We start from the raw sequence: 26511 nt of genomic DNA, 5'->3' as shown, positions 1-26511 counted from the left end.
GTTGTGCCGTATTGTTTTATTGTTGTACACTTTTCTAACTAAGGTGAATGGAAATAAAACAAATTATTGTGCACAAGGATCGTTTTAATGAAGACAACAAAACACTTATACAATTTGCAGAAAGAATTTCAATAGCGCCATTCAATGAGCGCGTGGCGCCATCTAATGTTAAACTTAGTACTATAACATATTTACTTATGCAACTTAAACGATGCCGTGTGGTGCCGGCCTAGAATAGCACTACCCCATCTCTACCCGTGGGTGTCGTAAGAGGCGACTAAGGGTTAACTACATGCAAACGGGCAGCAGCGTATGCATGATCTCCCCCACCATCAACTGCGCTCGCCAACCCGCCTGCCAAGCGTGGCGAGTATTGGCATTCTTTCCCCCCAAATAGATTCACATAAAAATACAATGAATAGTGCAACAACAACCAGGCCCCTAGTACCCGGCAGCTCCGCTATTCCTGGCTACGGTAGCGGCCATGGTAACGGCGGGGCAAGGGGTGCTAAGAATCACCGGAAGCGATCCGGCTACCACTCCCGACGACCCCTGGCCCTGGTAACATACAACGCACGCACGTTGAGGACGGACGAAAAGATTGTTGAGCTGGAAGAAGAATTGAGTAAGTTACGCTGGGATGTCATAGGGTTATCAGAAGTCCGAAGACAGGGGGAGGACACGATAACGTTGACATCCGGTAATTTATTCTTCTACCGGGAGGGCGACCAACAGTCCCAAGGTGGAATAGGGTTTATCGTTCGCAGACCCCTCATTAACAACATCATAGCCATCGAAAGTGTGTCGAGCAGGGTAGCGTACCTGGTCCTCAAAATATCTGATAGATATTCTTTGAAGGCCATTCAGGTCTACGCGCCGACCTCGGCACACTCAGATGAAGATGTGGAGGTAATGTATGAGGACATCAGTAGAGCCTTACACACCTCGAAAACACATTTCAATGTTGTGATGGGGGATTTCAACGCGAAACTGGGCAAGAGAGGCGATGATGAGTTGAGAGTGGGGCAATTTGGATTTGGGCAGCGCAACCCGAGGGGCCAGAGGCTCGCTGAATTTTTGGAGAAGGAAGGACTCTTCATGATGAATTCCTTCTTCCAGAAATCTCCGCACAGAAAGTGGACCTGGATAAGCCCTGACGGTAAAACGAGGAATGAGATTGACTTCATCATGACAACAAGGAGACATATATTCAATGATGTTTCTGTGATTAATAGGATAAAAACCGGTAGTGATCACCGAATGGTAAGAGGCACATTGAATATAAATGTGAAACTGGAAAGGTCTCGCTTGATGAGGTCAACTCTTCGACCGTTCCGCACCCAAATCCAGAACCCCGAAAGCTTTCAACTCGAGCTCCAAAATCGCTTTGCTTGCCTAGGCGATGACGTATCTGTGGACGATCTGAACAACAGGCTTATCGAAACGATTCGTACGGTAGGGTTGCATCACTGCAAGACACCCCGTCGAAATAGGTCCCAAAAACTTTCCGCCCATACCCTCAAGCTCCTGGAAGAACGACGCTCCTTGCTACTACATACTTCCGATGATGCGAAGTCATATAGGCAGCTCAATAGACGGATTACAAAGTCCTTGCGACACGACATCCGCCTCTTCAATACGAAAAATATTGAAGAGGCGATACAGCGGAATAAAGGCACAAAAGTGTTCGCAAGAGATGAATCTATTGGGCAAAGCCGGCTGACTAAGCTGAAGACGGATAGTGGTAAAGTGGTGTCGTCTCAACCAGAGCTACTAGGAGAGGTTGAGAAGTTTTATGGACATCTTTACACCTCCGTTGCTAAGCCTGTTGCAAGTCCGGCGAAAGATCCTAGAGCCCGACTAACCCGACATTACACCGAAGATATCCCGGACATCAGCCTGTACGAGATTAGGATGGCTCTCAAACAGCTTAAGAACAACAAGGCGCCGGGTGAGGATGGAATCACCTCTGAGCTACTGAGAGCGGGTGGCAAACCAATCCTCAGAATGCTACAGAGGTTATTCACTTCCACCTTACTCGAGGGCACTGCGCCAAAAGCGTGGAGCAGCAGTATGGTTGTCCTCTTCTTCAAAAAGGGAGACAAAACCCTGTTGAAGAACTACAGGCCAATATCACTGCTGAGCCATGTTTATAAGCTGTTCTCGAGAGTCATCACGAATCGTCTCGAACGCAGGCTTGATGACTTCCAGCCTCCCGAACAAGCCGGTTTCCGAAGAGGCTTTAGCACCATGGACCACATTCATACGCTGCGGCAGATTATACAGAAGACGGAGGAGTATAATCTGCCATTATGCTTGGCGTTTGTGGACTATGAAAAAGCCTTTGATTCGATCGAGACTTGGGCCGTATTGAGGTCTCTTCAGCGTTGCCGCATTGACTATCGGTATATCGAAGTGTTGAGAAGCTTGTATGAAAACGCCACTATGTCAGTCCGGGTTCAGGAGCATTGCACAAAGGCAATTCCTCTGCAGCGCGGGGTCAGACAAGGAGATGTAATTTCTCCGAAACTGTTTACCGCTGCTTTGGAAGACGTCTTCAAGCTCCTGGATTGGCAAGGATTTGGCATCAATGTTAATGGCGAGTACATCACTCACCTTCGATTTGCGGACGATATCGTGGTCATGGCAGAATCCCTGGAAGACCTCAATACAATGCTCGGTGACCTCTACAGAGTTTCACAACAAGTGGGCCTTAGCATGAACATGGACAAGACGAAAATCATGTCAAATGTCCATGTTGTGCCCACTCCGGTATCAGTTGGAAACTCTATTCTCGAAATTGTTGACGAATACGTTTACCTGGGACAAACCGTCCAATTAGGTAAGTCCAATTTCGGGAAAGAGGTCAATCGTCGAATCCGACTCGGCTGGGCAGCGTTCGGGAAACTACGCAACATCTTTTCGTCCAAAATCCCTCAGTGCCTGAAGACGAAAGTCTTCGAGCAGTGTGTGTTACCAGTGTTGACATATGGATCTGAGACGTGGTCCCTAACCGCGGGTATTGTGCACAAGCTCCGCGTCGCTCAACGAGCTATGGAAAGGGCTATGCTCGGGGTTTCTTTGCGTGATCGAATCAGAAATGAGGAGATCCGCAAAAGAACTAAAGTCACCGACATAGCCCACCGTATTAGTACGTTGAAGTGGCGTTGGGCCGGGCATATAGCCCGCAGAACCGATGGCCGTTGGGGCAAAAAGGTTCTCGAATGGCGACCACGTACAGGACGTCGCAGTGTGGGACGGCCTTCAACGAGGTGGACAGACGACCTGATCAAAGTGGCGGGGAGCCGCTGGAGTCAGGCCGCTGGTGATCGGTCGTTATGGAAATCTTTGGGGGAGGCCTATGTCCTGCAGTGGACGTCTTAAAAGGCTGGAACGGTAACGGTAACGGTAAAAAAAATGTGCAGCGTTTATTTTCACTTAGTACTTAAGGCAAATCACGAATATGAAAGGTAAGTTACAATTGTATATAATCACTCTGAATTTGGAATAAATATTAGTTTGGACAGAGGACGTTTGATAATGTGGCCCTTACATTTGAGGCTGCAAACGCGTGTAACCCCATCATGCCCAGGATGCTTCTCTACGATCACTCCATACAGCCATCGAGCGGGAGGTAATCCGTCTTCCTTTATTAGAACTAAATCTCCCACATTCGGTTCCGGAATACGACATCTCCATTTGTAGCGTTGTTGCAGTTGGGTGAGGTATTCCTCAGTCCATCTGCGCCAGAAGGTTTGTGTCATTCTTTGTGTGAGATGCCATCGCTTCAAATTAGTAACATTTGCCTTCTCATAATTGTCGTCTGGAACCAACACAAGAGGCTCACCTACTAAAAAGTGACCTGGCGTCAGCGGACAGGGATCTTGTGGGTCACTTGTGAGCTGCGAAATAGGCCTTGAATTGAGGCATGCCTCAATTTGAGCGAGAGTGGTGGACATCTCTTCGAATGTAAGTGTGGCATTTCCCACAATTCTGGCCAAATGGAATTTAATTGACTTTACAGCCGCCTCCCACAATCCTCCGAAATTTGGTGAATGAGGCGGAATGAAATGCCAATCCGTTCCATTTGACGCTAACCAGTCGGCGATTTCGGTGGCAACAATCGAGCTCTCGATGTCGAATAACTCAGTGAGTTGTCGAGCTGCACCCACAAATGTTGTGCCATTGTCGCTCCACATTTCTGTGACATGCCCGCGCCTAGCAACTAGTCTTTTAAAGGCTGCTATGAAAGCCTCTGCCGTCATGTCACTGACCACTTCTAAGTGTACCGCCTTTGTTGACATGCAAACGAACACACAAATGTAACCCTTTGTTGCATGATGACCCCTTCCCTTTGTAGCTCTTATGGCTATTGGACCGGCATAATCCACTCCCGTTTTGCTGAATGGGCGATGTGATGTTACTCTGACTGTCGGTAATTGACCCATCATTGGCTGATTATTTTGATTTGAATATCGCGTGCAAGTTACACATCTTCTTACAAACTGGCGAACCAATCCCTTGGCACCAATAATCCAATACATGGACCGCAAATAATTAAGCATTATCTGCGGACCTCCGTGCAATGTGCTTACATGAGCTTCGTCAATAAGTAATTTTGTGAAATGCGATTTATGGGGAATTATGATTGGATGTTTCATATCCTCATTGAAAACAGAATTATTGAGACGACCACCAACTCTCAAAATTTGATGATCATCGAGATACGGATCCAGCGAAATGAGCGTGCTCTTCCGATGGACCATCTGCGAAGACGACAAACTCCGAATTTCCTCGGTAAAATATTTTCTTTGGCACATTTTTATGCAGGTACGTAATGACTCCTTTATTTCACTCGCTGATAACCTATTTACTAGATGTGTATTCTTCTTCTCAGATTTTCTCCAACGCAGTGTTCTTCGACAGAATGCAATCACCCGGGTAAGTTTTTTCAGTGAAGAAAACTTTGAAAGCAATTCTTCAGCATCATCATCGTCAGTAACAACTAGGTTGCACTTCCGGTTTGATGGTTTTTCTTCAAGGTGAGTATCCTTTAAAATGGTTTTATTGTATTTTATCTCAAACTTGTGTAAATAATCGGGTCCTTTTTTCCAGAGATCATTACAAACCAATTCACTAGACAGAAGACCCCGCGACGCGCTATCTGCAGGATTGTCTTCGCTGGAAACATGAGACCATTGATTGCCGTCCATTGAAGTTAAAATATCAGAAACCCTATTTGCAACAAATGTTTTCCATCTACTTGGATGGCTACTAAGCCATGCGAGTACAATGGTTGAGTCTGTCCAAGCATGAATGTTATTCTTTGAAACATTCAATACATTGCTTACTTCGTGTAGCAATTTTGATAGTAAGACTGCCCCACACAATTCCAGGCGGGGTATTGAAATCTGCTTTATCGGTGCTACACGAGTTTTAGACGTAACGAGATGAACATGAATATTTCTATTTTTATCAACAACTCTAGCATAAACGACGGCTGCATACGCCAAGTTGGAAGCATCTGAAAAGCCATGGAGTTCCAAAACCAAGTCACCCTTATTGAGTTGCATCCAACGAGGAATTACGAAAGACTCCAGATTGATTAAGTCCTCTCTAAAACTTAACCATTCCTCTAGTAACTGGGGACTCAATTGAGTATCCCAATCTATACCTGACAGCCATAGCCTTTGAATAAAGATTTTAGCCTTCGTTACAACCGGTGCTATCCAGCCTAAAGGATCGAATAATTTAGCAATATCGGATATAACTCGTCGTTTCGTCACCAAATTATTACCCAGGGTTGGTAACTTCACCTTAAAATGAAAATTATCCATTTCTCTGTTCCATGCTATTCCTAAAATCTTAGTAATTTCGTCAATCTTGATCTCGAGGTTTGGAGCGTCACTCTTCCCGATGTTCTTTAAAAGTTCCTTACTATTACTGGACCATTTTTGAAGAGGAAATCCTGCACACTTGAGCAATTTAGTCATTTGCGTATAAATTTGCATTCCCTCCTCCACTGTATGACAACCAGTCATTAAATCGTCGACAAAAAAATCAGTAAAAACTCGTTCCGCCGCCTCCGGGAAATTGGACCCTTCATCTCGGGCTACCTGTTGTAGTGCACGAACGGCTAAGTAAGGCGCCGATGAAGTTCCAAAGGTGACCCGTAGCAACCGGAAATGTTGAATCGGATCATCAGGGTTCACGCGCCAGAGAATACGCTGGTAATCAGCGTCTTCGTCCGTCACCTTAACCTGGCGATACATTTTAACTATGTCTGCAACTAATGATATGGGGAAGCAGCGCCATCTCATTACTAAATGTCTCAATTCCGGTTGTAAATTAGGACCTACCATAAGATCACTATTAAGGGATGCCCCATTTGATCCCTTGCATGAGGCGTCAAATACAACCCTGACCTTTGAAGTGTCTTTATCTTCTCGAATTACCGCGTGATGGGGTAAGTATATGGCACCCTGTTTCTCCCCCTTTTTACATAACTCCATGTGACCCATATCCAAGTATTCCTTTATTACCTTGCAATACTCCTCCTTTAAGCCAGGGTTATTAGACAATCGTTTCTCAAGCATTAAAAAACGCCTATATGCAATGATTTCACTTTCACCATACTTAGAAGCAGGGTCATGATCCTTAAATGGAAGTTTGACTATATACCTTCCTGTTTCATCTCGGTTTGTGGTAGCTGCAAATAGCTCTTCACATGCCTTTTCTTCTTCAGTCATCATCTTAATGTGTTGTGTGGGTTCAGATTCTAGTTCCCAAAACAACTTGAGTAAAGCATCATCATTATGCTCACTAATTGTTATGGTATGACAATTAACCCCCTTCTCAGTTTGCTGGTTTGTATTGGAATTATCAATAAATCCAGACAAAATCCAGCCAAATTTAGTGTTTTGTGCTATAAAATTACCACCTACACCATGATGTAAACCTTGCATTAAGATTTTGCAATAAACATCTGCACCTAGAAGTAAATCAATGCCACCTGGAATATTAAATGAAGGGTCAGCTAGCTCTAATTTAGGCAAATCTAGTTGAGAAGTATCCATTACCTCAATTTTATTGTTTGGCAACAAGGTTGTCAACTTATCCAAAACATGGGCCTTAACATTCAATGTAAATTTGGAATCATAACATGATGTAAGACATATATTCACTGATGCCTTAGATATAATTGATTTGCTGTTACCTACACCAGAGATTTTTATTGTTTCCTTAAGCTTCTTAATGCCCAACAACTGAACAGCCGATTCAGTGATAAATGTTGCCTGTGAACCTTGATCTAACAAAGATCTCAAAATGGTAGCTGAACCATCTGAATTTTGTGATCTGACATTCACCAAAGCAGTAGCCAGTAACACGGTATTGCTAAAGGTGGCAACACAACTTGTGACTATATCAGACGATTCGTTGCAATCTGAATCTATTTCTGATGATGGTGATGCAGCTTCAGTCACAACAGCTACAACCTTACCTGTCTCCATATGTGAATTCATCTTACTGCCCTGTGTTAATTTAGGGTGTAACAATGAATGATGACGTTTCTTACATACACGGCATGTAGTGGACACTGTACATGCATAAGCAGAGTGTTCAGAACTGAAACAGTTGAAGCATAATCGTTGAGTCTGCACAAACTGCCGTCTCACATCAACAGTTTCGTTTGCAAACGCCTTACAATGAGCCAACTTATGTTTTTCAGAACAGAACAAGCATAGACTAGTCGCTATAGTTGTTCCCATAGAGAATTTTGAAGCATTCTGTACGACATTTTGGCCTTTGTCAGGCACTTTATACTCCAGTGACCTAAATCTAGTTTCAAGAAAATCCTCCAACTGCTTGTACTTAGGCAACCCTTCACAAGTTTCACTAACCTTAGACTCCCATTTACTTCTAGATTCCGGATCGAGTTTCTGGCAAATTACATAAATGAGAATTAAATCCCATGAACTGCAGTCAACTCCTATGTTTTGTAAAGATTGTAAGCACTCTCTAGTAGTGTCCAACAACTGTCGAATAGCCATGGCAGATTCCTGCGACAAAGATTTTTGATTCATTAATTTTCTGATAATAGAATTTGCCATAAGCCTTTTGTTGTCATACCTAAGCATCAACCTATCCCAACAAGTTTTATAATTGTCTGCTGTGACACAGATAGATTTTACAAGGTTTGCAGCCTCGCCAGTAAGTGAACCCTTCAAGTAATGTAGTCGCTGAACATCATCGAGCGATGAACTATTATGTATAAGAGATAAAAATAGATCTTTATAATTAGTCCAATCAGAATATTGCCCTGAAAATGAAGGCAAGGCAATTTCAGGCAATTTTACAAACACCTTCCTTGGTTCCTGACAATTTGAACTAACACTTAAATTATTACATTTTACCTTAAACTCGCTTATTTGTTCTTTTAATAATGTTTTATAATTTAAATATTCCTCCTCAACTGTATCATACACTTCACTTTTATTGTACTCTGTTCGTTGGTAGTCTTCTCTTTTCATTTCATATACAATTTTTCTATGAGTATTATGAAATTCATTCCATTGAGATTCTAAATTTTCTAAGCGTGTTTCTAAATAGGACAGAGTCAGACGTTCTTTCGGAGATTTCTTTAAATTAGTTTTACCCTTAACAATTTTAGATGCAAGATCGTCTTGCAATTTAAAATAGTTTTCAGCCATTTTAATAACACTGCAACAATAATAAATATAACAATTAAATACGTAAACAACAATACGTGCGGATAACCTTAAATTTACCTACTCACGTGTTTCTAACAATATTTTCTTACAATCCAAAATTATTGCTTCACACATATAACCTTTGTGATAAATTGGGCATAGGTTTCCCGTCACTCCACTTTTTTACGACTATTCTAAGTTAATGCAAACACGTAAACGAATATAAGTTTTCAAATGATTCACTTTTTCTAAGTTAAATTGACCAACAATATAGAGTTCAAAGTTCAAGTTCAAGTTTTTTTTTGTTCCTTTTTTTTTTTTACTGACACTTAAAACGTCACAATCGTGTTCCAGATGACATTTGACAGCAAATGTCAATAATCTTCAATGACAGCAAATGTCAATGATCTTCAATGACAGACTCCAGTCTGCCAAACTTCATACGTCACCTAGGCTGGCTTCTTGTCATATATGAGTGATGACAGATGACAACTGACACCGATCCTGTGCGAAGAGGTGATCCGCTCTGATGTACTGTTCCCTCACGTAGGCAGCTCGATGACTCGGGGGGTGCTCCTCCCGCTCAGCTAAAGCCTCCCGTGCCTTGGATCTTCCAGGTTACCAGGGGTCGCTCTTCGGCCTTCGCTCCAGATTGTGTGCTCCACTTAGCAAACGAGGTGTACTAGTGCACTGTCAACTCTTTGCTTATATCCAGCAAGAAAGGACCATGTACAATTTTCAAACTAAGGTGAATGGAAATAAAACAAATTATTGTGCACAAGGATCGTTTTAATGAAGACAACAAAACACTTATACAATTTGCAGAAAGAATTTCAATAGCGCCATTCAATGAGCGCGTGGCGCCATCTAATGTTAAACTTAGTACTATAACATATTTACTTATGCAACTTAAACAATTGTTTTCTTTGTAATGTTTTTAATTTATGTAAGTTTTAAATGCAATACTTAATTTTATTTTATTATTATCTTGGAATTTCATTGTAAATTGTTAATTTGTATTTTTTACTTTTAATTGTATTAATTTATTTTATTTCTTCTTATTATTTTCATTGCAATGTTTTTAATAATGTAACTTTTAAATGTAATATTAAATTTTAGTATTTTATTATTATCTTGGAAATTTTATTGTAAATTGTTAACTTGTATTTTTTACTTTGAATTGTATTAACTTAGGCCTAATTGTGAATAAAGAATTTTTTGGTATTTATCTGATTAAAAGAAAATAAACACCTCTGGACAATATTCCAGAGAAAAGCACACAACACCCTGTGATGGCGGGTGCTTTAAAAAAAAAAAAAAAAACCTAACCTAACCTAACCTAACCTAACCTAACCTAACCTAACCTAGCGCCAAGGCGCCATCTTGGATTTTAGTTTTGACCTCATATTGGTTAATAGCTACCCCAAAAACCATGAAAATGACACCCGTGACGAAATGATGTCAAATTTTCGTCAGCGCCATTTTGAATTTTAGTTTTGACCTCATATTGGTTAATAGCTGCTCCAAAAACCATGAAAATGAATAACGTATCGAATGTTATCTGTACGTTTTCAGCATTTACGACTGCATCGTTTGATTGCGTTGGCTTACAAGTTTTAATTTTTCACAGTATCAAGGGACCTTAGACTTGAGTATTCGATATAAATTTCAGCTTGATACCTCCACGCCTTCCTGAGATAACCCTTTATCTGTTAAGAGACAGGCAGATAGACAGATAAACGAAACAAAGTGATCCAATAAGGGTTCCTTTTTTTCCTTTTGAGGTTCGGAACACTAACAAACCCAGTCGTCCCCTATTATAGTAGTTTACTACTACTACTATGATAATACGTTCATTATTCATCACTAGGGCATGCAGAACCGGATCCGGTTCCAAGTTTCTGAAACCCGGTTCCAAATCGAGCTCAGAACCGGGTAGAACCGGGTTACCCGGTTCTTTTATAATGCTTCGGAAAAAATACGAAATTAAACAAAAGTAACTGTAAAAGTACCTGATAGGCCTTTTATTTTACGCGGCTTGTGTCTTATTTTATTAAATTAATAAAGAAACAAAATTTCAATACTTCTCTTTATTTATCAGTCTTATAAAAGTACCTTGGCCCTTAGTCAAACGTCAGTATCGCCAAGGAATAGAAATTGCTAACGCTAATTATTGACATAAGCTTATGATATTTTGGTAATGGTTCGGTCACACTACCAACGACGATGACGACCACGACCAAAATTCAAATCTTGCCAAAATTTATTCAAAATAAAATATTTAAATCTCCCGTCATTACGGTACTCGGAAAAAAATTAATTCGAGGTCAAATTAATAAAAAAATAGTTCTTAAAGTGAAACTTTTATTACATCGTCTCAAACTTTTTGGTCTGTGTAGCGCATGTCGCGTGTATCGCGGTAACCGACCGTCACGCGACATGCACTACACAAAGCAGTGTTCGGAACCGTTCGAACAGTTTCACTTTTACCGTGGTTTCATAAAACCACACAACATTTTTTTTTGCGATTTTCGCCGAGACGGTAAAATTGTACATCATAAAATTATCTATAAAAAAGGTTAAATACATTTTTTCCTAGGAGCTACCGTTTCTACGAAAAAACAATTTTTTTATCCATTGATCACGAAAAAATTTTTTTTATTGTGTTTTGCACAATTTATTTAATTTCGACTGGATGAAAATTTGTTCGTGGTCGTCGTCGTTGTTGGTAGTGTGACCGAATCCTTAGGCAAAACATCATACGCTTATGTCAATTTGTATCGATAGCGTATTCTATTTCTTAGCGTTTTGACGGTTGTCTCGGCGCTCTTGTTATCATAATATCACATAAAAACATGAAAAGTAGGTACCCAGCTGTAGGTTTTGAGTCCCATGCGAATGTCGAAATTTGCGAAAATTTTCAGCATTTACGGCTGTATCTTTTAATGCGTTGGCTTGTGAGTTCGACTTTTTCACATAAAAGGGACCGAAGACTTGAGTATTCGATATAAATTTCAGCTTGATACCAAAAACAAAAACAAGACTCGATCATTATATGAATCAGTAAAATTAACAGCTTTTCAAATTCACGAGAAATGTAATAAAAATATTTCTGTAGCCTAATTTTTGTCCTTTTCGAAGCCTCCTTGGCAATACAACCGTAGGAAACTTATAGCATCTAAGGTTAGACAACCAATCGGAGCCACGCTTGAGGCGTGGCACGAAAATTCACGATGCACGTGAGTCTGACGTTGCCAGATACAATAAATTTGTTAAAATAAAAACTTATAGCATCTAAGGTTAGACAACCAATCGGAGCCACGCTTGAGGCGTGGCACGAAAATTCACGATGCACGTGAGTCTGACGTTGCCAGATACAATAAATTTGTTAAAATAATGCATCAAAATATAAATAATACTTTATATTTTAATATTTTCGTCGGAACCGGGAGAACCGGGTTTCATACTATTCAGACCCGGTTCTCAAGATCATCAAAAAACCCGGGTTTACCCGGGTTTTTCGGAACCGGGTAAACCCGGGTGCATGCCCTATTCATCACACTAACAAACCCAGTCGTCCCCTATTATATAGTAGTTTACTACTACTACGTTCAGTATTCAACTGGTTAAATAAGATTAATCATGTTAAAAGGGATGAAGTGAAAAATTAAAGTCAATATATAATTTCAATTTTTTTATTAGTCGTGTCAAAAATTACGCAACATTCGTAAAATAAATTATAATTCGTACAATAGTCGCGAACGATTGCTCATTAACAAATCGAGCGCGTCGGCGGCGATCGTAGCGGTCAGTCAGCTCGCCGCCGCACGCTCCACTGTACACATATAAAAATAGATCCTTAACAATACGCTAGCCTACAAGGATAGAGTTCTGTAAATGCATTTAAAGTTATGATATGAAAACTATAGTCAGAGCACCATTTTGATTTAGTTCTCCGACGCGGCGCGGCGGCGCTGCGGTCGCAAGCTCGCCGCCCGCCTCTCTCGGCGCCGAGAACGCTTTTCCCATGCATTATCTACATTATATACATACATCATTCCTAATAACACAGACATAATATTATGTACAAGTCATCATTCGATACACACATACACACGGGGTCTCCGTCTCGTCGAGGCAGTGAACCGCCCCAATTGAATGTACAACTTATTTTAATATAATACACAAAAGGCAATGCATCGTGGAGCGCGTTCACTCGCCGGAGACGCACGCGAAACGACACACAAACACGTACACGGCACAAAGTTAAAATCATTCCTATTCGCGATCACTTCACGCACAATTATTATTAATATACGCCGTACATATTTTAAAGTGAGTATATACAAACATAAAACGTCAACATCGTTCACTACTTAGGTTACCACGGGTTTAGATCATCGGAATGTATAATTTTTTTTGACAATTTTACAAACGGACCAGTCAAGTTATTAGATATAACTAAAAAAACATAGTATGAAAATACAAACGTTGGAAATTGGAATCGTCAAGGAATTCAGTGCTATTTTACGTTTTAAAAATGAACTCAGAGTCTAGGACAGTCGCAACCGTGGCAATGTCTCAGTGAACGCGGGGGTGGCGGGTGGCGGGTGGCGGGGTGCGGCTAGAGGGCCCGGGAGCGCGGCGCGGGCTCGCGGGCCGCGCGCCGCCGTCACACGTCGGTGTGGCGCGCGCCCCCCGCGCCCCCCGCCCCGCCCGCACCGCACTCCTCGCCCTCGGACTCCTCGATCTCGCACAGGTTGGTCGACAGGTCGCTGCACGATCCTCCGCCGCCGAGCAACGAGTGTCGTTCCTCTGAAAGAGTACAATATTATTTTCCTTTCGATAAATTAAGTATTTCAGGTCTATGTAGTCCCTGAATAATATTTTTGATGTTCGTAATGTGATAATGACGTCTTAGACTAATTAACATACATATAACGTTTTGCTCCAATTTTTGTGGTTTTTCTTTTTAATTTTGCATTTTCCTCACATTTCAGTTTAATCATAATAATATAAACCGACCTAGCATCGTTATGAGGCTGTGAGCGTCCGTGTCCCGGAGCGACCGGCCGCGCAGGGCGTCCTCGTCCGTCACCGGTAAGTACTCGTCCGGGTGCAGCAAATAAGAGGAGGCTGCAACGAAGCCGAATATATCTTTAGCGTTATGGAATTTCTTAAAATACTTTATAGAACAACAAGCGAACAAAAGGTAAGCTCACCGTCCGTGAACCTCTGCGTTTCGAGATCATCGGGAGCGGAGTCCGTGTCGAGCGGCAGAGCGCGGGGCGAGCGCGGGGAGCGGGGCGAGCGCGGGGAGCGCGGCGAGGGGGGCGAGGGCGCGGACGACGAGTCGGGCCGCTCGGAGCCCGCCACCTCGCTGATGCCGGGCAGCCCGCCGCCGCCGCACCAGTCGGAGCAGTCCCAGTGGTAGCCGCCCACCAGGTCGCCGCCCGCGCCCACCGCGCCCACCGCGCCCACCGCGCCCACCGCGCCCACCGCGCGCCGCACCGTGGCCGGCGACGGGGCGCGCACGCGAGGCTTGCAACTCTTCAAATCTGAGATAATAGTTAGTATTATGTATAATTTGCTTTATATTATAAATAGACAAAAACAACAATAGATTTGAATCGATCGTATAGTACCTATATCATGAAACATATAGAAGTGAACAAAGACTCGCACGATAAATATGAGACTCAAAGAAAAAGGGTCGCGGGCACGACCAGTTAATATTAAATAATGACGTAGACTGTATAGACATAAACAGAGCATAGGTTGAATTTGATATTTTTGGTTGTATGGCATTCATATAAATTTATAAAGAATAGAAAAAAATCGAACACGAGGCGGGACTCGAACCCGCATCCTTTCGCGCCATTCCGGGGCGGATGCCTGACCAACTCGGCCACTCGTGACCCGCCAGAGCGATCGAATTTATTATATTCTTTCAGTTTTATAATAAAACTAGCGACCCGCCCCGGCTTCGCACGGGTGCAATGCTGATACTAAATACACTACAGAAAAACTGTGAACGTTGTATACAGGGTGTCCCAAAAAGTAGTGATATACTGAAGCTGGGAGGTAGAGGACTTAGAGGGCTATCCGAATCACCCCCATGTGTGTTATGCGATTTTTCGTATTTTCGGAGTTATTACATTTTTTTCAATTTTTCATCTATCGCCGAGTACGATGAGATTTTTATTTATGGTGACGTGAATTATTGCGCTAGATGCTTGATTTTTTTTGTGTGCTAAGCTGAAAGATAGGCCAATTCAGTATGGTAACATTTACTATCGTTAGATCTTCGAATGGAATAAAAAAAAGAATTAAATGCCAAGAAAGATAAAATTACCCAGTATGTTCATAACTTCAAGGGCCCATAAAAAAATAAAATCACATAAAAAAGGTTTTCCATTTGGCTTTTAAAAACTTGCTCTATCGATCAGGTAGCTACCCTAAAAATTTCATTTTATTATTCTGAAGGCTTCAATCGAAAAATTGAAATCTAAATGTGGTAAGTGCAAAATTTTTAGTAACATGATGATCATTAAAACCAATAAATAGGTGTTTAAAAATGATTTTTTTTTTAAATAGCCCCGCTGTTGCTCAATGCAAGTGCGACATCACCGTAAAAAGTTGTCTTTTTAATGTCTGAATGCTCTTTTATCATTTTTAATGGTTTCTTCTGCTACTATGAATTTCCGGGTTATTTCGTCCAAATTGTGGCAGTCTCTCGTCTTTGTAGTATCCCCACGGAAAAAATTCAATAGGGTTTATGTCCGGAGACCGTGGAGGCCAGGCTAAAGGGCAAAAATACCCTGAAAGATGGATTGGTCGTTGTAGCCTGCGCATGCGCCGGTGACGCCTGCTTTAAAGCCTAGCCTCCACGGTCCCTCGACCTAAACCCCATTGATTTGTTTCAATGGGGATACTAAAAAGACTTCGGCTACTTGAGAGAATGCCCCAATTTGGACGAAATAACCCGGAAATTCATAGTAGCAGAAGAAACCATTAAAAATGATAAAAAAGCATTCAGACATTTAAAAGACAACTTTTTACGGTGATGTCGCACTTGCACTGAGCAACAGCGGGGCTATTTAAAAAAATTCTGGTAATTAAACACCTATTTATTGGTTTTAATGATCATCATGTTAATAAAAATTTTGCACTTACCACATTTAGATTTCAATTTTTCGATTGAAGCCTTCAGAATAATAAAATGAAATTTTTAGGGTAGCTACCTGATCGATAGAGCAAGTTTTTAAAAGCCAAATGGAAAACCTTTTTTATGTGATTTTATTTTTTTATGGGCCCTTGAAGTTATGAACATACTGGGTAATTTTATCTTTCTTGGCATTTAATTCTTTTTTTTATTCCATTCGAAGATCTAACGATAGTAAATGTTACCATACTGAATTGGCCTATCTTTCAGCTTAGCACACAAAAAAATCAAGCATCTAGCGCAATAATTCACGTTACCATAAATAAAAATCTCATCGTACTCGGCGATAGATGAAAAATTGAAAAAAATGTAATAACTCCGAAAATACGAAAAATCGCATAACACACATGGGGGTGATTCGGATAGCCCTCTTGGTCTTCTACCTCCCAGCTTTCGTTCATCACTACTTTTTGGGACACCCTGTATAAAAACATAGCGATTAGCGGCCCGCTCCGGCTTCGCACGGGTATAAAATATAATATAGCCGGGCGGCCGGCCGGCAAACGCTACGTTCCGCAATTTTTAAATCTGTAATATCTTCGAAAATATTCACTTAAATCATACGGTGTAAAGGGCCATATAGATCTATATTAAATGAACAATGTATTCAAGGTATTTAATTAGTTAAGGATTAATGCTATATTGGTTAAAATCGCTTCGAAAATTAGCCATTATTTGTCGTAAAAAGTAAATGACAAAAAAAAGTTATTGTGGGTTATCCATAAGAGATAGACATATACCATCGCGGACTTTTCTGTAGACCTTTTCAATGTGTATAATACTTAGTACATTATTTTGATAAAACTCGTAGGGTTCAGCCTGCGTTTGCAATGTAAGCGGAAAAAATGTAATTTTTTATGACATCACATTAGAAACCTCAAAAATAACCGTACTTCTCCACTATTTAATGGGTGTTATTATACATATAAACCTTCCTCTTGAATCACTCTATCTATTAAAAAAAACCGCATCAAAATCCGTTGCGTAGTTTCAAAGATTTAAGCGTACAAAGGGACATAGGGACATAGGGAAATAGGGACAGAGAAAGCGACTTTATTTTATACTATGTAGTGATAATAAAATAAAATTTATGTGTCTAAGGGACACACCGCGCGCACACATTTTTTCTATTCTTTATAAATTTATATTTATAGAGCATAGGTTACCATTATAAATTTTGTTGTCCACGAACGTCTGAAGATGCATCTGTTCGGACCACGGCTTTCGGTCGTGGTCGATGTTGAGGTTGCGCAGGTAATCGGGCGGGATCCCCTCGAGCTCGTCCCCCGCGGAGCCGTAGGAGCGCAGCGTGTCGATGTTGTTGAGCGGCGGCGGGTCGGCGCAGGACGCGGGCCGCTCGCGCCGCACGGCCTCCAGGTTGGACAGCTTGCAGGCGCGCGGCGGCAGCTTGTCCAGCGCGCTGTTGAGCGGCGCGGAGGGCGCGCGCGGGCGGGCGCGGCGCAGCGCGGCCGGCAGCAGCGCCAGCAGCAGCAGCAGCAGCAGCGCGCCGGCCGCCGCGCCCAGCGGCCAGCGCGCGCGCACGGCCCAGCGCCACACGTCCCGCAGCGCGCGCGCCCCCGCCTCGCCCGCCTCGCCCGCCATCACCGCGTCCGAGTACAGCGGGTTGCCGCAGTTCATACCTGAACCGATAGCGTATCTTTGAGCTTCATGTACAAAACATATACTTAATAGGTAGTAAATTAGAATTTTCTCACGATGCATTTACATCGTTGTACAAAAAAAACATCGAAACCAAATAAAACATCGTTTTTAACCGACTTAAAAAAAGAGGAGGTTATCAATTCGGCCGGTTTAATTTTTTTTTTGCATGTACACCGATTACGCCGTGGTTTCTGAACCGATTTATATGATTCTTTTTTCGTTTGATGCGGACTGGTGTCGAATAATTGGTCCCATAAAAATTTTATTCGCATAGGCCCAGTAGTTTTTATTTTATGAGCATTTTTGTCTGACCTCGATGACTTAATTGAAATGTAGCAAGTAACTTTGATTCACTTCCCGGTAACCGATTGAGCTAAAATTTTGTATACGTATATAAATTGGATAGCAATGAAACATTATCATGACATAGAGCTGATTTGATGATGGAATCGGAAGGTGGCCATAGGAACTCAGTAATATTGACTCAACTTTATCGAGTTTGGGCTCGTTTGATTCGTGTTAAAAATACACTAAAAAGTATTAAACAAAAATAACTACGTTTAAAAACAACCGACTTCAAAAACGGAAAAGTAAAAAATAAAAAAGATTTGATATTATTAATTACTACATATTATTTAGATGTGCTATTTATTAAATAGGTTTGAAGTAAGCAACCAAGCACTAAGTTAATAGCCCGTGCACATCAAACCTTTTTAGTAAATAGCACATCTAAATAATATTTAGTAATTAAAATTAACAAAATATCTTTTTTATTTTTTACTTTTCCGTTTTTGAAGTCGGTTGTTTTTAACGTAGTTATTTTTATACCAGATTATTATAGTTACTTATTCCATTAGAAAGAAAGAAGAAAGAAAGAATTTTTATTACATTTAATCACAAATACTTAATAACAATTTTTCACTTAAAACTACTTTTGAGAACAATACACATTAATAAATTTTAAACCTTAAAATACAATAAATATATTCAAATATTAGTCGGTATTCGTGATTAGGTGGACTACTCAGCATTTGCCTCTCCGTGTTAGAGGAGAGGCGCCGGTTTTCAGTAGTCCCCTCGACTTGCTACGTTTGGAGCACCAGAACGGTCTTTTGCGTTGTAAAATAAGAAGCTAATAAAATAAATATTTCAAATTTTAAAATAGGAGAATATAATATTAACATTACGTTAATTTACTTATATATAGTACTATATAAATTAACGTAATGTATATATAGGTTTATATTTGATATGTACGTGAATTTTCATGGGTATGTTTACCCATGAAAGTTAAACAAAAGTTTACCTGTTTTATCTGGTGGACAGAGACAGCGGAAGGAACCGGGTTCGTTGAGACACGTGGCTCCGTTGAGGCAGGGCTCACCGGCGCACTCGTCCACGTCGTACTGGCAGCGCGGCCCGTAGTACCCGCGGCAGCGGCACGACGGGCCCCACTCGCCCTCCTCGCACGCGCCGCCGTGCGCGCACACGCCCGCGGCGCACCAGCGGCCGCGCTCGCAGCGCGCGCCCGCCAGCCCCGCGCCGCACGCGCAGCGGAACGAGGCGCCCGCCGCCGCGCACACGCCGCCGTGCAGGCACGGCTGCGAGGCGCACGGGTCCGTGTCCACCTCGCAGTTGCGCCCCACGAAGCGCGCGTGACACGCGCACGTGTACCCAGCGTGATTGACCCCGTCCTCGAGGAAATCGTCGGCCTCCTTACACGTGCCGCCGTTGAAGCAAGGCTGAGCCGCGCACGGGCCGGGGGGCGGGAGCGGCGCGCACGACGAGCCGACGCGTGTACGTACTCGTCTCAATAGTTGCGCTCGTCCGTCGGAAGAGGTGCCGCCTTCTTCGACGGGTAGCCCCGAGCCACCGAGTTTCAGGTCGGTTATACATCCGTAAAATCCATAGGTAATCTGTAAGGAAATTGACTCCGTTGCAAATTGCAATATAATAACGAAGTGAAATTTGATCATAAATGATGAAAAAATGACCTCATCAAGAAGTTAAGCGTACCTGTTCTGGCGCCAGGGCATGGGCGTGTCTCTGCAGCGAGGCGCCCAGCAGCAGGCGGTCGGCCCGCACGTCCAGCACGGCGGCGGGCGGCGGCGCCTGCGCGTGCGCCGAGCGGCGGTCCACCGTGAGGCGCAGCGCGGCACCACGCCGCTCCAGGCGCGCCTCGTGCCACGCGCCGTCGGCCACGGGGCCGCCTGCGCGCGCCCTCGCCTCGCCCGCGCCTAGCTCCATGCGGACCTGTACGTGGCCGTCCTCCACCTCTAACACTAAGTAGTCCACGCGGCCCGCCGCCCACAGTAACGTGCCTCGAGCGGATCGAGTGCGAAATCTCAAAGATAAAATCAGTTCATCGTCCAGTAGGCGAGCTCCTTCCACCACTCCTCTTTCTAAACGATACGCTAAGTATCCGTCGCCGTTCAGCTGAACTATTGGAGCGGGAATATCGCACTCTAGATCGGTGCAACATTTATAGCCCGGCGGCAAAGATGAAGCGTCGCATCGGACTCCACACTCGCAGGACGCCCTGACGCTGTCGACTGCGATATTCTCGCAACGTTCTCCAGTGAAGCCTCTCGCACAAGAGCACTCGCCGCGTAGTCGATGTGCTGGCGCGACGAGAGATATGACATCTGTGGCGACAACGCGCTGGGTGGCGGCTTGCAGCTCCACGCGTTCCACACATGCACCGTGCACGCAGCCGCCACAAGTAGCACGGACCAATTCTTCTACCACTAGTCGTGTTCTCTCTTCTAGTCTTTCAAGATGAGCGTGAAGACGACGGCGCAAGGTATCAGCCGGTAAGAATCCATCGATGCCTGGTGAACGGACCGCAAAAGCGACGTCCAAATCTTGGGCAATTTGTCTTCTCTCTCGCCTTGGATGTGTTTTAATTTCTTCGTCGGAAGGTTGCACGCTTACAATGAATACATCTCCAGGTTGACATTCAGTCGCTTCTCTAACAGCTTTGTTAAAACCTTTACGATGGCTCAGAATAAAATCACGATCGGTCACTTCACGAAACCGTACTATGACAGCCTGTGCAAGCATCTCATCAGAAATTAAAAGGATAGAAATTTTAACTATAGCGAAACCTTTAAATTTTCCGTCATCCACTGTGACGTTAAGTCGATAATCACCTATATCTAAGCGGGGAGCCGCCCTTAATGTGCCGTCATTGTGATCGATTTCAAAAAGATCTATGATTGGGTAGGTCGCCCCGTCCATGGGAGTTAATGAATATTTCAGGGTGTCATATGCATCACGATCCGATGCAAATACTCTTCCGATAACGCCTCCAGGAAATTCATCTAGATACGAGTTAACGATGATTTCTAAAGGTGTGACCACGGGCGGATATTGAGATTCCTCGATTATCTTTATATACACCCACGCATCTGAATAGAGAGGTGGAGTTCCGTTATCAAACACCCGCACCTGTAGAACATAGTGGTCTTTAATACGATGATTAAATCGTGTCGCGGATCTTAAATAGCCGTCTTGTTCTAATCTAAAAGCACCTATTTCATTACCAGATTGAAAATCAAAAGTATACGGTGAACCATTTGGAGGCGCATCGGCATCATTGACTATAAATTTAAGTATCGGATGACCCAACGGTTTATCTTCTTGAACCACTGCAGTGTAATTACTTTGAGTGAATAAAGGTGGATTATCATTTGCATCCATGACCTCGACATTAATTAGTGAAGTCGACTCTAAGGCGGGGATACCACGGTCTCTTGCGCGTACTTCTAAAATATAGGCAGGAGTAGTCTCTCGGTCGAGCGGAGTGAGTACAGAAACGTAGCCAGTGTCCACGTCAATAGTGAAACGGCCCTCTTTATCACCGCGGGTAATCGAGTACGCGATGCGTCCATTGTCTCCGGCGTCGGCGTCGTTAGCGATCACTTGCAGCACGTGCGTTCCAGGCGAGGCGTCTTCTTTCACCCGCGCGCCGTACGACAATTGGGAGAAAACGGGTGCATTATCGTTGCTGTCACTCACGGTTATGTTTACGGTGGCGTGATCGCTCAAGGGGGGCGCCCCGCCGTCCACCGCCTGCACCGTTAGATAGTATTCTTTTCGACGTTCATAATCCAGCGGGCGCGCGACCGTCAAGACGCCGGAAGTCCGGTCTACGGCAAAATCGTCCCTATCGTCTCCTCCCACCAGAGAGTAGAAGACGTCCGCGTTGACGCCGGTGTCGCGCGAGGTGGCCCGCACGCGCAGCACCTCGGTGCCGGGCGCGTCGATCTCGGGCACGGCGGCCTCGTACTTGCGGAACTCGAACTCGGGCGGGTTGTCGTTGACGTCGGCCACGGTGAGCTGCACGGTGGCGGTGGCGGAGCGCGGCGGACGGCCGGCGTCGCGCGCGCGCACCACCACGCGGTGCTCGGCCTGCGTCTCGCGGTCCAGCGGCGCGCGCAGCGTGATGATGCCGCTCTCCGCGGCGAGATCGAACGACTCGTTTTCTTCCACGAAAGAATATCTAACGAGACGGTTCTCTCCGAGATCGGCGTCGGACGCGTGAACCTGAAATATTATAGAGGTTTGTTTCGAAATATTGTTACCGTAAAACTTGAGTGAACGATATTTTGCGGTCATGAGTGTGAGTAGTTGTTGTTGTATTATTTTATTTATTTTAATAATAAAAGAAAAATACAAGTATAATTTACATACAAAAACACAAAGATTTGTCCGACATGCAAATAAAATAAAATCTACGACGACACTTCTACGTAATATTTTACAAAAAACAGCACCAGTCTGAACAATTACTAATTTACAGAGGGAACCTCCTGGAAATTACCTCCTGGAATATTATTTTTAACTAGCTTCCGCCCGCGACTCCGTCCGCGCGGATGTCGGTCTTCGCGTGGATGGTTTATTTCTCCATTTTGAGTAACTCTGACAATGATCTTAATCCATCAGTCCTCGGAATCACAGACACAATAGAAAATCTATTGTGTCGCGCCCCGATCGGGCCTTACGGTGGTCAATGGGTTAATACTATTATAAAGGCGAAAGTTTGTATGGATGTATGGATGTATGGATGTTTGTTACTCTTTCACGTAAAAACTACTGAACCGATTACAATGAAATTTAGCACACATATAGAGGGTAACTTGGATTAACACATAGGATAGGTTTTATCCCGGAAATCTCACGGGAACGGGAACTATGCGGGTTTTCCTTTGAAAACGTGGGCGAAGCCGCGGGCGGAAATCTAGTATCTTATAAATATTTATTGTACCCAAATACGGCTAGGTCTATAATAATACGCAACGTGTGTTCGCGGTTCTACAGAACAACGTCTATGGATAAAACTGAAAAATTAAGATTATTTTTTTTCTACGTATTTTTCCAGGATAAAAAGTATCCTATTTTACGCCCAGGATAATAAGGTATAATTATACCAAGTTTCATCGAAATCGAACCGTTAGTTTTCACGTGATGTCTTCACATACAGACAGACAGACAGACAGACAAAAATTTTTTTAATCACATATTTGGGTTTGGTATCGATCCAGTAACACCCTCTGCTATTTATTTTTTCAATATTTTCAATGTACAGAATTGACCCTTCTACAGATTTATTATAATATGTATAGATAATACCCGTGCGAGATGTTGTGCTCGCGTTAAATTAATAACGTTTAAATCGATTACACAAAAGGCTGTTTAAAAAATACAATTTTAGTTTCATTTTGATATTATTGTTAAAATCAAAATTAATAATAATTTTTGAATTATTCTCGTTTCATAAGGGCTAAATGTTTTTGGAACGATTAAACGTTGGTCGGTTTGTTTACGTAAAATTTTTTATATACCTTCGCAACTAGAGTGCCGATTTCTGCGTCTTCGGGTAGCGTGACGCTATACAGTGAAGCGGAAAAGCGCGGCGCGTTGTCGTTGACGTCGTCCAGGTCGACGTCGAGGTCGGAGCTGCACGCCCAGTCGGTCCGCTCGCGGTCCTGAGCGTGCGCCACCAGCCGATAGCGCGGAACACTTTCGCGGTCCAGCTCGCTTCCAACCGTTATCACCCCAGTTTCCTATTAATGTTTTTAATTTAATAAACACAAAAAATGAAAATGGTAAACGAATGGAATTTTCCATTAAAAATCCATTCGTGTACAATTTTCATTTTTTTGTTTTAAATAACTGAGTATGCTAGTGTAACCACGGATTAACTCTGAGATCGAACGATACTATAATATAAATAAATAAATAAATAATGATTTATTTCAGACACAGAGATCCATACTATAAACTACATATTTTTATGTTAGTCAAATTAATTAAATTAAAATTTATGTTAGTATGCACATGCACAAAATCAAAATCGCAATTAAAATCAAAACTAAAATTAAAATACCTATACATAAAACTAAAGGAGAATGCCCAAGTGACTATGGCACTTGGTATCGCAATCAAACTTAATGTGTCAAGATGAAATTATTTATTTATTTTATTTAAAGATTGATATTAGTACTTTAAGATATAATTAAAGGTTTTATGTAAATAAGTCACAGTTTTCGACAGTAAAAATAAAACAATAATTTTATTCAACACTTCAAAAAAATACTTTATCGAGTTTAAACTCTATTTCTATTTCTATTAAACTAACTACTGACACCAGGGTAGATCCCTTTAAAAATAAAAAAAATGCAAAAAAATCGCAGTAGGATGAATCATGAAACCCATTAGAAAAGGAGGAGAATATGATAAAAATGTAAGGAAAAATAAATTACGGTCAATCTGAGTACGGGAAGTGGGAGGGGGGAGCTTTTAAGAGAAAAAAATGGTTTCTCTCGATTTCCGACAACACTACAAGTCCTACGGAAAAAAATTCAATGGCAAAGTTGTAGGTAATAAAAAGATACACAACTTTCGTATTTGCAATTTTTTCACATAACCTCAAAATTTAGGTGAAAAAATAAAAAAAAACAAGTTTTTGGTTTTTTATTTTTATCTACTTCAAAAAATTTTTTTTTCTACGAAATTTGGTGGAAACTTACTTTATTATGTCCCAAATACACTGTAATTTATTTGATTGAAAATATTTATTTTTTCGCCTTATTTTGAATTAATACCAAAAAAAACAACCTAATTTTATAATATTAGTACAGATTATTATAATAAATGCATGCAATTCTTTATTTGTAACAAATTGTATATTATTTATATTTTTACTTTCTTGGTTCTATCTATATTATTATCATTGTATCATTGTTTTTGTATGCACCACCTACTTGTATCGTAAGGTCGGTTATAGTATATCTATGTCTATAATTGTTCGTCTATGTCTATATGTATGAAAGAGTGAACGCTTCGTTCGTTTTCAAAATATTAAATTAAATAATCAATAATATGTACTTTATTGATGGCGAAATGGTCAGCGTAGTCTCCGGTGAGGAAGTATCGCAAGCGCGCGTTGTGCGGCTCGTCGGCGTCGCGCGTGAGCAGCTCGGCCACCCGCGCGCCGCGCGCCGCGTCCTCGCGCAGCCGCGCGCGCATGCGGTGCCGCACGCAGTACGGCGGGTTGTCTGCGGGCGGGGAATGTGAATCGTGAATTAAATCGAGCGTACGATACGTACGGGCTACGGTACGGAAATCTGATAAAAGCGAAAGAATGAACATAAGTCCAAATCTCGCTCACCGTTAACGTCGAGAACGACGACGTGCACGGCGGCGAAGGCGGTGAACTTGCCGTCCGTGGCGGCCACGGACAGCGAGTAGGCGGGCTCGGTCTCGCGGTCGAGCGCGCGCGCCACGAACAGCTCGCCGGAGGGCCGCAGCTGGAAGCGCGCGCGCGGGTCGCCGCCCGCCACGAAGAAGGCCAGCGCGGCGCCGCCCACGTCCGCGTCGCGCACGCGCACGCGCGCCACCACCGTGCCCGCCGCCGCGTCCTCGCGAACCTGTGCGAGCGATCATTGCATTCCTATAACACTTTCGATTAATACAAGTTTCAGAATTTTAATTTGCCTACAGTAGGTAGGCATAATTCATTGTTGTGTCATTCGTTGAGTTGCTTTCTTGTCGCCGTCGATAAAACCACAAATATTATTTGCTTAAAAAATTGTGGTAATCAGTGCCGTTACTTGTGATCATAGAATTAAAGCTCTTGAAGGAAAATTGTATTTTTAACACCTCACGGCCAGCCATCCTGACGACATGACTTTATAATATTAACTAGCTTACCGCCCGCGGCTTCTATACTAAAACCTTCCTCTTGAATCACTCTATCTATTAAAAAAAAAAAACCGCATCAAAATCCGTTGCGTAGTTTTAAAGATTTAAGCATACAAAGGGACATAGGGACAGAGAAAGCGACTTTGTTTTATACTATGTAGTGATTATGATAAAATATTTTGTGTATATTGTTCTGGGCTGACTCTAATATTTCTAAGAGATATCTACTATCCGCAACATTAACTATTTTAAAGCAACAAATTACTTTTCAAGATTATACAATTTCGCCAAAAAGAGAGAAAAATTGTTCAAATACAATATGAATTTGTTTCGAAGGTAGCTAGGAGCGTTCGTATCGAACGGGTCTGTGGTTCGAGTCGAAGCGTCCAGTAATTGGCGTACTATTCCGAATCGCTCGTCACCTCGGCGGTGTAGGTCTCCTGCGTGAAGCGCGGCGGGCAGTCGTTGTAGTCGACGAGGCGCACGACGAGCGAGCCGCGGGCGGCGCGCGGCGCGGCGGCCTGGTCGGCGGCCAGCAGCGCCAGGCGGTACTCGGCGCGCGCCTCGCGGTCCAGCGCCGCCGTGGTGCGCACCCAGCCGCTGTGCGCCTCCACCGCGAACGGCACCGCCTCCGCGCCCTCCACCAGCGAGAAGCGCACCTCGCCGTTCGACCCGGAGTCCCCGTCGTCCGCCATCACTGAAAAT

General features: G+C 42.9%; 2 protein-coding genes across 3 annotated transcripts in view; both read right to left on the bottom strand.

Annotated features, from left to right (window-relative positions):
* Window positions 1-3424: 3424 nt before the first annotated feature.
* Window positions 3425-8898, bottom strand: LOC149902630 (uncharacterized). 2 transcript variants are annotated; one of them, XM_090109810.1, is made up of 3 exons: window positions 8798-8898; window positions 8415-8721; window positions 3425-8060 (listed from the first exon to the last, which is right to left on the bottom strand). In XM_090109810.1, the coding sequence occupies exons 2-3, from the start codon at window positions 8709-8711 to the stop codon at window positions 3492-3494; spliced, it is 4866 nt and encodes a 1621-aa protein (XP_089965936.1). In that variant the 5' UTR covers window positions 8712-8721; window positions 8798-8898; the 3' UTR covers window positions 3425-3491. The 2 variants fall into 2 exon arrangements, with proteins under 2 accessions (XP_089965936.1, XP_089965935.1); XM_090109809.1 differs by having other exon boundaries at window positions 3425-8721.
* Window positions 8899-12392: 3494 nt separating this feature from the next.
* The window catches only part of kug (FAT atypical cadherin kugelei), a 78149-nt gene continuing 64030 nt past the window's right edge, over window positions 12393-26511 (bottom strand). The window contains exons 29-38 of the mRNA XM_090110267.1: window positions 26229-26503; window positions 25274-25532; window positions 24991-25160; window positions 23445-23666; window positions 19615-22146; window positions 18905-19514; window positions 17103-17576; window positions 13934-14269; window positions 13737-13847; window positions 12393-13526 (exon numbers count right to left, since the gene is read on the bottom strand). Coding sequence (XP_089966393.1) covers window positions 13384-13526; window positions 13737-13847; window positions 13934-14269; window positions 17103-17576; window positions 18905-19514; window positions 19615-22146; window positions 23445-23666; window positions 24991-25160; window positions 25274-25532; window positions 26229-26503 — 5132 coding nt within the window. The 3' untranslated portion in view covers window positions 12393-13383. The remainder of the gene's footprint in view (window positions 13527-13736; window positions 13848-13933; window positions 14270-17102; window positions 17577-18904; window positions 19515-19614; window positions 22147-23444; window positions 23667-24990; window positions 25161-25273; window positions 25533-26228; window positions 26504-26511) is intronic.

Source organism: Colias eurytheme, chromosome 15 (assembly GCF_061535395.1).
Source record: "Colias eurytheme isolate Ceu_HAF_F1 chromosome 15, ilColEury1 Martin Lab GWU primary, whole genome shotgun sequence".
In the NCBI taxonomy this organism is placed as follows: Eukaryota; Metazoa; Arthropoda; class Insecta; order Lepidoptera; family Pieridae; genus Colias; species Colias eurytheme.
The sequence above is the reverse complement of the archived record's forward strand: the minus strand, read 5'-3'. Positions and strand labels throughout refer to the sequence as shown.